The sequence below is a fragment of the Protopterus annectens genome, chromosome 3.part0 (assembly GCF_019279795.1).
Source record: "Protopterus annectens isolate FY-2018-M chromosome 3.part0, PAN1.0, whole genome shotgun sequence".
Classification (NCBI taxonomy): domain Eukaryota; kingdom Metazoa; phylum Chordata; order Ceratodontiformes; family Protopteridae; genus Protopterus; species Protopterus annectens.
In genome coordinates, this window is record NC_056731.1 from 470,445,699 (window position 1) to 470,460,665 (window position 14,967).

General features: G+C 46.6%; 1 protein-coding gene across 1 annotated transcript in view; it reads right to left on the minus strand.

Annotated features, from left to right (window-relative positions):
* Positions 1 to 14,967, minus strand: part of MLH1 (mutL homolog 1) — a 2,895,606-nt gene that overhangs the window by 723,639 nt on the left and 2,157,000 nt on the right. Inside the window, exon 15 of the mRNA XM_044064896.1 lies at positions 13,277 to 13,340. Within this exon, the coding sequence (XP_043920831.1) occupies positions 13,277 to 13,340 (64 nt within the window). The remainder of the gene's footprint in view (positions 1 to 13,276; positions 13,341 to 14,967) is intronic.

Below are 14,967 nucleotides of genomic sequence, written 5' to 3' on the forward strand. Positions count from 1 at the left end.
CCCCATTTGAGGAAGATTTGTTTTGCTACTAACGGGTTTAGAGACCACTCGTACAGTGTGAGGATCAAGCGACTTAGCTTGTCCGCAAGGATGTTGGTCTGGCCCAGAATGTGGGTTGCTACCAGAAAGCGGTTGGTGGAGATCGCCCATTCCCAAACTCTCAGAGCCTCTCGGCAAAGGGGATAAGATCTGGTTCTTCCCTGTTTGTTGATGTACCAGACTACAGCCATGTTGTCTGTCTGAATTGCAATAGTTCCCGGAGGAAGAAAGTCTTGTAGGGCTTGCAACGCCAGAAGCACCGCCCTCATCTCCAGAACATTGATATGCAGAACGGTCTCTTAGGTAGTCCACTTGCCTTGGATGGTTCTGCCCATAGTGTGCCTCCCCACCCGAAGTGAGAAGTGTCCGTGGTCAACGTGGCTTGGGGCTGAGGCATGAGAAACGGTCTCCCCTCTCGCAGCTCCTGAGAGTGAAGCCACCAGAGAAGGGAGTCCTTGCAAACTGTGCTCAAGGGAATCAGGGTGTGCAAGGGGTGCAGTAAAAGTGACCAATGGACATGAAGAGTCCACTGAAGAATTCTCATGCGCAGTCGAGCAAAGGGCGACAGACCTATGGCTGCCGCCATGGAGCCCAGAGCTCTCAGGACTAATTCCGCAGGTGGGACTGGGGATTGGAGGATTGCCAAAACATGAAGAGACAAAAGTACAGTTTTGTACCTACCATAAATGTAGATGTCCGATAGGTATGCATCTGCAGTCATCACATATGGGGTTGTCCTGCCTCAGGCAGCCCTTCGGTCAGCCGGATTCCAAAGTCTGGGTCCAGCGTCGGCTGATGTCGCCCTTTCCCCGACGTCAGAGCGCCTGGGGTATAAAAGAGTCAGCCGACGCCATCTTCCTCAGTTTTTCTTGCCCCAGATGCCAGGTGCCCTCTAAGGAAGGCTAAATTTGGAGAAATGCAAAATATTCCAAACATGCACAGTAATAAAAAACAAATACACCATAATAGATAACCCCAGCTAGCTATAAGAGGGAGTATTACCCAAGAAATACCACAGAGGGGAAGGAGGGAGGGAAAACCTGACTGCAGATGCATACCTATCGGACATCTACATTTATGGTAGGTACAAAACTGTACTATGTCCTTCAAGGATGCATCTGCAGTCATCACATATGGGTAGAATACCATAGCCAATCTGGGGGTGGAGGATCTATGTATAGGATGGTGTAGCTAAAATGCCCTGCAGGACTGCCGTAGCAAAGCCTGCTCTGGATCTGGAATATAAAGGTAAATTGTAATGCTTGGAAAATGTATGCACGGAGCTCCATGTAGCAGCTTCTAAAATGTCCTTAGTAGCCACCCCTCTTAAGAAGGCAGTGGAGGTGGCTGTGGCTCTCGTGGAATGAGGTCTGATGTTAGCTGGCACAGTTTTTCCATGAAAGGAGTAAAAAAATGAATGCAATTCCCTATCCATTTTGAAATTGTCTGTTTGGAAATCGCTTTTCCTTGTGCACTAGCAGCATATGCTACCAACAGCTGGTCAGTTTTTCTGTAACTTTTAGTTCTGTCCAAGTAGTAGCGCAACTGTCTGTGTATGTCCAGGGTGTGCAGAAGTTTCTCCCCTTTGTTTTGTGGATTCGGAAAGAAGGTAGGCAAATGAATAGCTTGGTTTAATGAGACCCTGGATACCACCTTTGGCATAAATGTAGGATTGGTTCTCAATGAGAGTCTGTCCTGATGAAAAATAATAAATGGCTGTACTGCCATGAGGGCCTGTAACTCAGATACTCTTCTTGCTGAAGTTATGGCCAGAAGGAAGGCAGTCTTCCAAGACAAGAACTGTAGTTCTGCAGATGCTGCTGGTTCAAAGGGAGGCAGTGTTAGTTTTTCCAACACGAAGTTAAGGTCCCAAGTAGGCAGTGGTGGTGTCCTTGGAGGCTTGATGTTTTTAATCCCTCTTAGAAACTGCCTTAGGAGAGGATGTGAGAAGACAGGTGGATCAGTATTGTACTCTGCTGAAATTGCTGAAGCATGAATTTTAATGGAAGAGTAAGACAGACCATTGTGGAACATTTCTGCCAAGTATTCCAGGATACGTGCCATGTTCATCACTGTCACATCTAGGCCCTTTGTGGTGTTCCAAATGAGAAATCTTTTCCATTTTTCTGAATATGCCTTTCTTGTGGAAGGCCGGCAAGCTTCCATGATAATATCCTTCACTCTCTGGGATAGCCTATCCTGAGGTGGAGTCAAGGTATTTTCCAGGCTGTTAGTTGCAAGGTTTTCAGGTTGGAATGCAGAGTTTTGTAATTGTGCTGTGTCAGGAGCAGTGGCCATTGAGGAAGAGGCCATGGTTTCGTGCGTGACATGCTCTTTAACAGTGGGTACCAGTGCTGTCTTGGCCAGTCCAGAGCTATCAGAATCACTTTTGGCTGCTCTGTCCTGATCTTCAGTAAGACCTTGGTCATTAATGGGAGAGGTGGAAATGCATACACTGTTAGAGTTCTCCAGCTGAAAAGTCCACTTTCCATGCTTGTGGGTGGTATGTCCTTGAGCAGAATTTCTTCAGCTGATGATTGTGGGGGGAGGCAAAAAGATCTATGTCCGGCCTTCCCCATGATTGTGTTATCTGTAGAAAGATGTCTGGGTGCAGCATCCATTCGTGTGCATCCATGATATTTCTGCTTAAGCTGTCTACCAGTATATTGTCTTTCCCTGGCACAAATTGAGATTGCAGCTCTATGTTGAGTTTCAAGGAAAGTTCCCATAGATTCATTGCCAGTCTGCAAAGAGGATAGGAATGGGTGCCTCCTTGCTTGTTTATGTACCACATAACTGTGGTGTTGTCTGTCTTTATTAATAGGTGGCCTTGATGCAGAAAAGGTTTGAAGGCTTCGACTGCATGTATCACTGCCAGCAGTTCCTTGTGGTTTATGTGCATGCATAGCTCTTTTTGTGACCATAGACCTTGAATGCATCTGCCCTCAATGTGCGCTCCCCATCCCTGGTCTGAAGCGTCCGTTGTAATGGTTTGGCTGGCTATTGGTTTGCTGAAGGGCAGACCCCTGTTTGACTGGCTTGCTTGAGCCCACCACAAAAATTCCTTTTGAAGGCATGGAATGAGTGGTATCAAAGTTTCCAAGCTGTGACTGTGCTGAGACCATAAACTCCTTAGGTACCATTGTAGTTTCCTCATATGTAGCCTTGCTTGTGGAATCAGAAGGATGCAAGAAGCCATGTATCCCAGGGCCTGCAGGATTTTCCTTGCAGCCAGCTGAGTTTGTCTTGTCAGACTTTTGAAGTAATCTGGTAGTTGACTTTGTTTTTCTTCTGTGAGGAAAGCCATTTGGGTGGTTGTATCTAGATTCACACCCAGAAAGGTTATTCTTTGGGATGGAACAAGTCTTGATTTGTGAATGTTGACTGTATATCCCAGGGCCTGAAGTAGGTGAATGGCGTAATTCAAATGTTTTACCAAAGTTTGTTGGCTGTCCGCTTGTATAAGGCAGTCGTCCAGATATGGGTATATTTGAATCCCCTGAAGTCTGCAGTGTGCAATTACTGATGCCAGGCATTTCGTGAATACTCTGGGCGCAGTAGATAAGCCAAAGGGCAATGCTGAGAATTGATAATGCTCTGAACCTGCAAGAAATCTGAGGTGTCTTCTGCAACTTTGTCTGATAGGGACATGCAGGTATGCCTCCTTGAGGTCTAGAGTTACCAGCCAAGACCCCTTGCCCAGCATGGGAAGGAGCTGCTGTAGAGTCAGCATTTTGAACTTTGGTACAATGAGATAAGTATTCAGTGCGGACAAGTCGAGAATAGGCCTCCATTGTTTTTCTTTTCTTGGAACAAGGAATAGTCTTTAATAAAATCCTTGGCCTTGTTCTGAGAGAGGAACATTTTCTATAGCTTTCATTTGCATTAAGCTGGAGATTTGTTTCAAAGCCTCTGCCCTTTGATTCGGTGGCAGGTCTGGCATGCCTTTTCTTTTTGGTAATGTGTGAAAATGGAACCTGTATCCTTTGTCTATTATTTGTAGTGTCCATTTTTCCCTTGTAATACTGTGCCAATTTTCTGAGAATAAAGAAAGCTTTCCACCCAAGGGTGCTTCCAATTGAGCCCTGGTTGGCAGTGTCAAAGTAAAGTCATTGAGCCTGTCCTTGTGCAGCAGTTGTAGGTCCTGCATTACCTCTCTGGTTGGGAGGCTGCCATTGACGTCCTCTGTAGGAGCCTGTAGCTTGCCCTCTACCTCTGGCACACCTGTTCTTGCCTCTCTGAAACCTCTCTGTGTCTGGAAAGGACCAATTTTTGGAAGGCCAATTCCTGCTGAATCTTGGTGGTTGGACTTGGAGAAAATCTTTGACAGTTTGTACAGATTTTGCCTTTTCTTCAACTTTCTTTAGGACCTCCTGAGCCGTGGAGCCAAATAACTTTTGCTTTTCCAGTGGAGCATCCAGAAGCTCTGCTTTGACATGGTCTGGCAGAGATTGTTCCTTCAGCCAAGCATGCCTACGTATGACTGCGCCAGTCATAGCTGACCTACATGAAGCTTCCAATGCATCATAACCACATTGCAAGAAATGGTTGCTAACCTGTTGGGAGTTATGTACCAGATCCTGAAGTGATTTGCGATCTAGGGGTTCAGGTGAAGACAGTTTTTTATGCAATTCATCTAACAAATACTCTTGGTACTGTATCATATGAAATTGACAATTCAATGCCCTCATAGAAAGAGTAGCAGAAGTATACACTTTTTTACCCCATCTCTCTAAAGCTCTAGACTCCCTTTCAGAGGGGAGAGGATTTTTAGTAGTGGCAGCTGCAACCCCTTTAGGGCCCAGGGAAATAGTTTCTGGATCAGCAGAGAGGGGTTTGTAAAGGTGAAGATGCGAGTCCGGGACCCTGTAGTACCTATCGGGTTTGACAGGAGCCGGAGGTAGAGAATCAGGGGTTGAGCTAGACTCAGAGTACACATCATCAATGACATTTAAAACAGGAGGAATAGCCAAAGGTCTATGCTGAGGCAAATGCAAGAAGGTCCTTAATCTCTTCCTGGAATCAGAGAATTCCTGGCCCTGCCACTGGAAATGCTCTCTCATAGTGTGAAGTGTCTCCCCAAAGGAAAACTCTTCAGGAGGGGAGGCCGAAGGAATAGATTCCTTTGCATCAGAATCCTCGTAGGCCGAAAAGGCCTCCTCCTGGTGGTCCGAGAGAATAGAACCATCTGAGGCCTCATCTGAGGAGTGGGGATCAGAGGGCTCAACCCTGGGCCTTTTGTCTGGAGGAGGTTGAGAGCCCCTGTCCGGATGAGGTTGAGAGCCCCTAATTAAGGAGATAAGGTCCTCTGCTAAACTTAGAATCTGTAAACCTGTAGTGGGTCCCTGAGGGATAACCTTTGGGAGGCAAAGCTTTGGAGAGTTTAGCAGCTTAAGCCCTAGAGAATGCCTTAATGGACATGGATGCAGGAGGCCTGACTGCACCACGTGCTGGTGTAGTTTTGTCTAAAGGTATGGTGTCGGAAGGTTCCAGGACACCAGTTTCTGTTGGAAATTCAATAACCGATTCAGCTGGGGCCTCCGGGACCGAGGTAGTCGGCTGAGCGGTTTCGGGGGTAGAAAGTACCAAGGACTCGGTTTCAGCTGAGACCGAGACACTCGCGGTAGGCCTGGCTGTGGTTTCAGCCGAAACCGCGGCCCGCGTGTGTCGGTCCTTGTCCTTCCGTTTCTTAATCAAATGTGAAGTCGGAGTCTCCGACGGCATATTGTACGAAAACTAGCCCCAAAAAATTCCTCTGCAAACTCCGCCCGACGTCTAAGAGTGCGTCGGTTGAAGGAAGCACAGGCTGAACAGGCCGAGACGTTGTGGTCTTGGCCTAGGCGGGGGAGGCAGTAAGAGTGGAAATCCTTATGAGGTATTTGTTTCCCACAAGTTTACAATTATTAACTTTATCTGACATCGGCTGAGGCAAGAAAGAGTCCCCAACGGGGTACATAGCTTTTTTCAAGTCTTCGGTAGCTGAATTACAGGAGCTGGCCGACCGGCACTTGCGAACTGCTTCTGCTTCGGGCACCACGCGGCAAGAAAGACAGGGGAAGATGGCGTCGGCTGACTCTTTTATACCCCAGGCGCTCTGATGTCGGGGAAAGGGCGACATCAGCCGACGCTGGACCCAGACTTTGGAATCCGGCCGACCGAAGGGCTGCCTGAGGCAGGGCAACCCCATACGTGATGACTGCAGATGCATCCTTGAAGGACATCTGCGCAACCTGTCTGTTGTTAGAAAGGCCTTGGAGTGGCGTGTATCTATCTTGGCCCCTATAAATTCCAGAACCTGCACTGGATGAAGGAACGATTTTTGAAGGTTTACAGTAATACCCAGACGCTGAGTAAGAGCCAGGATATAATCCCTGGCAGAGCAGAGCTGATGCCTGGTGGAGGCGGTGAGGAGCCAGTCGTCCAGGTATGGAAAGACCTGAATGCCCTGAAGTCTCAGGTGGGCTGCGACCACTGCCATGACCTTGGTGAACACCCTGGGGGCTGAGGTGAGGCCGAACGGAAGAGCCTTGAATTGATAGTGACTGGCTCCCAGCCAAAAGTGGAGTGGATCGTCTGTCCATTAGAATGTGGTAGTACGCATCCTTGAGGTTTATGGAGCACATCCAGTCGTTCTCCCGTAGGAAGGGGGAGAATAGATTGCAGAGTGACCATCCGGAATTTCTCTTTGGGGATGAACAGGTTTAGAGATGAGAGGTCTAGGATAGGCCTCAGGTCCCCATCTTTTTTGGCACTAAAAATAACCTGGAGTAATTTCCCAATCCGGACTGGCCTGGGGGGACGTGCTGGATGGCTCTTTTTTCTAATAGCTTCGAAATTTCTGAAGCTGTCGCCTCCCCCTTTGATCGGGTGGGACATCAGGGAGGTGTCTCACAGGAGGGGGAAGACTCAGAAAGGGAATGGAATAACCTCAGGATATAATTTGGAGCACCCACCGATCCGTAGTAATGGACTCCCAAGTTTGGAGGTGCTCCGACAGACGCCCCCCGACTGCCTCCAGAGAGGGATAGTGGGGTAAGCCCTCAGGGCTGTTGCGCGGGCCTCTTCGAGAAAGGTTCTTGAAACCCGAGATTCCTCGGTCCCCCTCTGCCTCTGGGCCAGCGTCCACCTTGTCCTCCTCTGCCTCTGAAGGACGAGGGATCTGAAGCGGGACGGGACTGCTGTGATTTCCGGAACCACATCTTCTTTTGTCCCCACTGGTTCCTCGAGAAGGACCGTTGGGGGTTAGAGAAGCAGATCCCGACGGCAGACAGAGTCTTCCAGTCTTTCTCGCTTTGGACCAGCATGTCGCGGACGGTCTTGCCAAAGAGCGTAGAACCGTCAAAGGGCGCGGTCGCGAAGGACGCCTTGAAGGGCTCCGCAAAATCGCAAAGGCGGAGCCAGGCATAGTGCCGCAGAGCGATGCCTGCTCCGCTGGCTCTAGCCGCTCCCTCCGTGGCATGGGAGAGTAGCCACATAGATGTGTTAGTAATACATTTCAGAGTGGCCATGCAAGCCGAAAATGTGCGTTTGTCCTCGGCCGCCATGGACTCCGGGGGGGGTGGGGGCTCCAGCGTATTCCTTAATCAAGTCTTATTGGAGTCTGATGACATGTGCCATATAGTTTAGCACCCTTACAGAGAAGGTAGCTGAAGCAAACATCCGCTTTCCAATGCGGTCTAACGTCCGAGATTCCTTATCTGGAGGGTGGACCAAGGAACTCTCCTGCGCTAGTTCCTTCTTGGTGGCAGCCGCCACCACCATGGCATCCACTGGAGAACCTTTAGACCAAGCCAGCCTATCAGAAGGGGGACTAAGTATTTTGTCTGGCCTTCTGGGGATTGGCTCCACGGTATCCAGCTCCTTTCAAGCCCTGGTGGCAATTAAATCCACCAGGAGGTCAGCCGGGGGACACACCCAAGAAGTAGACGGGCCTGCATCAAACACCTCCAGGAACACAGACTCGTCCGAGGAAGGTTTTTGGGCAGACCACCATCCTCTGATTCATAACATCTCCAGGATATCTCCAAAGGAGACATCCTCAGGGGGTGACCGTGGGGAACCTTCCCCTTCCCCCAAGTCTGTGTCCTCCGTGAGGGACTCAGGGGAGTCCAGGTGCCTCCTTTTGCACTTCCGTTTGTGAGGAACCTCCTCAGTGGGGCTATCCGAGGAGGGCTCACCCACGGGGTCTTGTTCCTCTAAGGGAACCAACTGGAGCGCCGAGGCAGGCTGTCCCTGTGGCCGGATGACGGAGGACAGGCCCAAATGCGCAGGGATGACTGATGGATCCGCAGCCCGGACCAGGGATCTGGAAGTCCTCGACAGTACCCTCTCCACTACATCAAACACAGAGGGCAAACCGCTCTCCCCTGGCTCCGGGAGCAGCCCCCTCGGCTACGATGCAGGGATCGGCGTTGGAGCCGAAGCGGTCGGACCAGACTGGAAAGTGTGCTCCGACCTAAATGGCGCCGAAGAGACAGTTCTCCCCATGGAACCGACGCTCGGCTCTCGGCCCCGAGAGCTAGGATCCGACACGCTCAAGGGCATAGTCGGCGTCGAAGTAATCAAGACTGTCGGTGCCATTGGTTCCCCGGGTCTGAAACAGCACGGATCTGAAGACTCCGAAACCCTAAAACGGGTCGGAGAAGGAGCGATCGGGGTAAAGAAAGTGGCCGAGCTCCCCCTCCCGGAGGGGGGGGGGGCTGGAGCACCCCCATCTGCATTTGGGCCTGCAAGAAACGATGGATCATCCGGTCCAAATCAGCGTCGGTCAAGCTTCTGGTGGATCTGGAGGAGGTCGTAGAGGTGGGCCTGGAGGGCCGCCTAGAGGACCTCGAGGGAGACCGGTACTCCTCTTCCGGCTCCGGGGAAAAGCAAGGAGAATGGAGCCGAGAATGAGGAGAACCAGAGGCCCTCTTAGCGGGACTACCTACCTTCGCTGGTGGGGCTGAGGGATGAGACTCAGCCTGCTTTTTATGCTTGTGCCGGTCCTTCTCTCTCCTTTTTTCTTTAGAAGAGGAAGAAGAGCCCCCCTCCCCCTGAGAAGCAGAGGGAGTTTGAGTCCCCAACAAGGGAGGGGGATTGGAAGGCACTGAAGCCCAGCCGCGACCGGTGCCTTAGAGGGAGTGGAGGAAGAAGAATCCGGGGGCAACAATCCCGCCAGGATTAGCTTGTTCCTCCTATCCCTGATAGCCCGGGGGTTGAAAGCTGCACAAACCTGGCAGCTGGTGGATAAAAGGGCCACCCCCAGGCAAATAACGCACTGAGTGTGGCCATCGGCTGGGGGCAGCTTATGAACACACTCAGTGCATTTAGAAAAAATGGCTTTAGGCCCTTCAACCATCACACCACACACTCACGCACTAGGGGAGGGAATGAAACAAAATTTGAAGTAGATTTACCACAAAAAAAATATGCTAAATATATTAGTCGATAAAGGGGGGCTAAACAAAACACACACCAAAGAAATTTAGAAAAAAATTATTTTAAAAGGTTTTTATCAAACTGGAAATATCTCACCCACACCTAAGAGCTCATCTCTAGAAGCTGCTACAAGCCGTGGCAAACTAGATCTGAGGATGGGGGATGTGTAGCAGGGGTTTATGGGTAGGGGAGGTGCTAGGAGCTCGGATCTTTTAGCTAGGTAAAGCTGCCAGCTCAGATCCGAGGACGGATCCGATACCCACAGGTTGCAGACCAAATGAAGTTAACTACTTCAGATTGATGCATTTCTTGACGTTCAGCGTGAAACGGTGTTTCTGGCCCCAGTTATTAGTTTGGGTGAGGCCCTCTTGGAGGACGTCCACATCACTTGGGGAATTGATGACCACACCCAGTTTGCAGTCATCTGCAAACTTGGTCAGCCATAGCCCACTGGGTTTGGCTTGCACCTCAGAGAAGTATATCCCAAATAACAGAGGCCCTAAGACCAATCTTTGAGGTACTCCGCTTGTTACGGGTCTTCTGCTTGAGGTGGATTCCCCGATTTTGATTAGGTGGGTTCTATCAGAGAGCCAGTTTGCAACCCATCTGGTAATATATGGATTGATGCATAGTTGAGAGAGTTTATCTATTATGCCTGAGTGGGGAACAGTGTCAAAAGCTTTGGCCAGGTCATGGTAGCCGGTGTGCACCATCTTTCCCTCCTCCATGGCTTTGATGACTGTCTCAAACTCGTCAACCAGATTTAACAGACATAACATTCCCTTGACAAAGCCAAACTTTGTGGGGTTGAGTGTTTGGAGGTTGTCAATGTCCCTGTTAATGAAGTCCATGATAATCCATTCCATGGCCTTGCAGATCAGGCTATTTAGGCTGATGGGTCTATAATTTCTCTGATCGATGGATGCTCCACCTTTGTGTAAAGGGATGACAGCAGCTGTCCTCCATTCGGCTGGGACAAAGCTGGTACTCAGGCTTTGGTTAAATATGGTGCCTAATGGTGCTGCAAGTTCATGCCTGAGTTCATGTAGGATGCAGCCTGGGATGTTATTGGGTCCCATGGAGGCTGTGTTTTTTGCCTTTGAGAGGGCAGTGATGACCTGTTCCCTAGAGATAAGGGGAGGGGGGCAGGTACTGAGGATGTCCTGATTTACTGATGGGGGGGCAGAGGGGTGAAGTTTTCTCTGAATCTTTCAGCCAGTAGGTTGGCTTTATCTACAGCATTTGTGTATGTAGTGTCCATGACCACCAGTTCTCAACAGATCTGGGTGCTTCCTTTGAGATTGTGGATATAGGTGAAGAAGACCTTATGACTGTCTCTAGTAGATGTGGCTGATTTGGACTCAAAGCTGGCTTTAGAGGATTTCAATAGTGCTCTTATTTGCTTGTTCAGGCTAAGGAGAGATTGCTTCCAATTGGGCACCTGCTCCTTCTTGGTCCAGGACAGCAATTTTTTTCCTTTTGTTATATAGTTTATTTATTGCAAATGTCCATCAGGCAGGTTTAGTCTTCCTTGCGGAGAATGATTTTGTCCTGTCAGGTATTCCTGATTCCATGCATCTATATAAATACTCATATAGTACTTTGGTGTAGATTTGGACACTGGTGCCAGTTCCTGCAGAGGGGGAAGGGGCTGTGAAGCTGTTTATGCCATCCCTCAGGAGGTTGTAATCAGCTTTAGACAAGTTTTTTGTTTGACCCTAGCTAGAGGGAGGGGGGGGGGGTCAGGGGAGATGGAGACTTCGAAAGTGACCACTTTATGGTTGGATCTTACCAGGGAGGATGATACTTTAGGGCTGCTGCAGTGGTTACTCATGTTGGTTAACACCAAGTCCATTATATCATCACCTCTTGTGGGGGTATCAGCTAGCTGTTCCAAGGCATTTGCATTGATAAAATTGAGGAATCTCTGGGCATTTGTGTTCTGGCATGAGTATTTTTTTCCAGTCTATGGCTGGGTAGTTAAAGCTGCCCAGGATCAAGGTAAAGGGTTGAATCTTGATAGATTCAAAAAGGTTCAGATAGATGAAGTGGGCATCTTGAGTCAAATTTGGGGGCCTGTGGCTAGCTATGATTTGAATAGGGGTCTCGTCAACGGTTAACTGCACCTGGAGTGTCTCCTGTGTGTCATACTGTTTGACCAGCCTGGAGGTGTGTGTGTCTTTAATATATATTGAAACGCCACTTCCTTTAGTTTTGCTGCCCACAGTTTGGGGTCTGAATGTATGGTAGGATGAGAAACCAGGTAAGGCTGTGGTGCTCTCCTCAGCTTTGAACCAGGTTTCTGTGACTGCAAAATTGTCAGCGTCATCCAGGGTTAAGAATGCTTGCAATGAGTGCAGTTTCATGCTTACACTCCTAGAGTTTGGCAGTATGACCTTTAATTTGCGGTTTTTTGAAATGTTTATGTTGGTAGTGTCGACCTCATGACTTTTCCTAAAAAAAGGCACTATGGGGGAGGCAATGGTCTTTGCCAGAAGCCTGAAGCCCAAGTGTGACAGATGCAGGCCATCTCTAGCAAAACAACGTGGTCTGTCAATCATATCTTCCCAGGCTATCAGGTACTGGATCCCCCTGGAATGACACCAGAAACTAAGCCAATTGTTAAATTCAATCATTTTCTGTTTGTATTGAGGTGTCATTCTGAGTGACTGTGGAATGCTGAGCAAGGCTAGGGAGATACCTGCCTGGGACACATATTCAGCGAGCTCAATCATGTCTCTCTTCATATAGTCCAGGGAGGTACGTCTCAAGTTGTTTACGCTAACATGGACTATGACAGTCATAATAGTACCTGTTGTTGAGAGACTTGAGTTTGTGTGGCTATGGTGGATTCTGGCACCTGGCAAACAACTAACTGTGACTTTCTCTTTATCCAGCCTGGTGAGAGGCACATCTACGTGTCTCACAATGGAGTCTCCTATGACTAATATGTTTCTCACAATGGAGTCTCCTATGACTAATATGTTGGGTTTATGGTTAGGCCTTAGTGGTTGTGAGACACAGGTGTGTGGACTATGCATGGTATGTGGTGTGGATCTGCAGTTTAACAAGTGCCTTCACCATCTTTTACTTATCCAAATGGAGTAAGGGAATATGAAGAGACCTGAAGGGATGAATGGAAATGTAAGAGGAAGGTTTTGACTAAACACTTGGGCAACATTTCAGATCACAAACTACTGACCTTTTTTCCCTAAAGGAGGGTTTGTTTACTAAATGAGAAACCCCAACAGAAAGGGACTGATCTTGAGAAGCTGAAGGGAAGATTCTTTGGGGAGAGAAACCTCCACTTGAGATAATTCTAACATTGAAGGCAAAGACTTGTGCGAATCCTCTGACTCCCCTATGCTTTTTTTTTTCTCCTTCCTAGCTTTAAAACCTGATGTATCTGAAGGTAACATCCCCTTCAACATCAGCTGCACTTTTTCTGTACTGTCCTGGAACGAGATTTTTCACAAATTTCCCATTTTTCATTGAGATGCACCTTCCTACGGCACACCCAGCAAACTAAATTCAATACCAAGTGAGCAAGTGGCTACCTCTTGATATAGATTCAGATGTGGTAAATGAGATATAGAGAGAAGGGGAGGCTGGGTGCCTTAGTTTAGCTAGGGAAGAACTATTAGAGCTTAGGAGAGTTTCAAATGTACCAAGTGACTGCTGATTGTGGCTGGCCAGTCTTAATACTGGAGTGGATCGTGTAAGCGCAGTAAATATCTTCTGTTAGGAAAACGTAATACTATTTTGACTGCAATTTCACATATATTCGATTTAAAGTTGTACAAAACATCATACTTACTGACAATCTCAGGATACCAAAGTTTCCAAAGTCATATACCAGGATCTGATAAAATAGTTCTTGGCTACAACAAAACAAAAAGGAGATCTCAGTGACCATATGTTTCGCCAACATTATATACAACAGTATCCTACAATGACATCTACCATTTGTTATACTGTTCACTAACTATACAAAACTCTCTCCAGAGAGCCTACCTGTGGAATGTCTATCAAATTGATCAATGCAGTAATGCAGTTTGCAAAAATTATTAAAGATCAGAATATATGTCCTGAAAACACATCACCATGATTTTTTATTTGACTTTACTTGACATCTTCAAATGATGCATTTCTGAAATGAACAGATAACAATGCCCTCCAAAACTTACAGAGAATAGAAAATATTAAAAGAATGTCAGTGGCGGAAAAGGTAGCACACTTGTATCTGGTGTAGAAAGTAATGTGGTCTAGTCCCACACCAGGTGTTTCCATTGCTAACACTACAGTCCAGCATAAGTGGGTGCTGCACTCCTGTGTATTTTGTCTTTCAGATCAGATGGGACTTCAGTTTAACATCTGCTTGAACTGGTGGTAGCTCAGGTGAAAGTCAAAGATCTGACGGCACCAAATGAAAAAAGTAGGGGTCCTTTATTTATATACAAAAAACTCTTACTTACAACATATTAAATATTTACAGATGTACAAATCTGTAGATATACAAATCTGTTTACACATATTCATAACTTCCTTTACAATCATCCTAAATTTGCACCCCATTACACCCCAACTCATTTTTCCATAATCAGAATCTGATTTTACTTAATATTGTTGCTAAAATCCATTTACCATTAAATATAATTTCATTTTTTTCTTTAATTCCAAACAACCCATATAACATAAATAACTTGCCTATTATTTTAATATATTCTTTACTTCTTCTGTTCCATTTTTAGAATATCCATGTTTATTTTCTTCAGTTCGTTTATATCTTTACATAGTTTTTCCCATAACATTTTTACATTTCAGAAACAAGTTCCTTAGTTTTTTCTTCTTGACAATGCAAATATATTCTATCATGTTTCTTTTTATATTGGCATATTTCCTTTTACTGGCCAATTTATCTATTACCAGTGTCCACAAAAAATCTTGACATTCTACTTTCTGATTACACCATTTGCTTCTTATTTTTAAAGCTTTAATTATTTCATCTGTTAGATTTTCCCATGGTTTTACATAGTAATGCTTTATCATTACATTATCATACCATACGCCTTTATCTTTTTCTTTATCATCAGATTTTATTTTCAAACAACATATTTTTCGTGGTAACATTTTATTTCATTTATAGACTGTTTTTTACCTTACCCAAATTTTACTACTCCTTTATCATCTTTTTCATTAACCCACTTTGTACAAATTTAATGAACCAGCATATACTACTAAACCTCCTTCCTCTTTATTTACATACAAAACTTCTCTTTTTACTGGGTTTAATCTAGAACCCCATGTAACAACAGGAGGTACTGCCAGCACAGCTTGCTGGAATTTTGTAAATAACTATATGTCAGTTGTGAATATCAGACTGATTTATACAAGATGGTGATGTTACAAATGTATTAGAACTGTATGTCATGTGTATATCAAAATGATTTGTACAGATGTTTGTGTTGAAAAGGTATTTGTAAAGTTCTTGTGTTTGAAACGTATCCA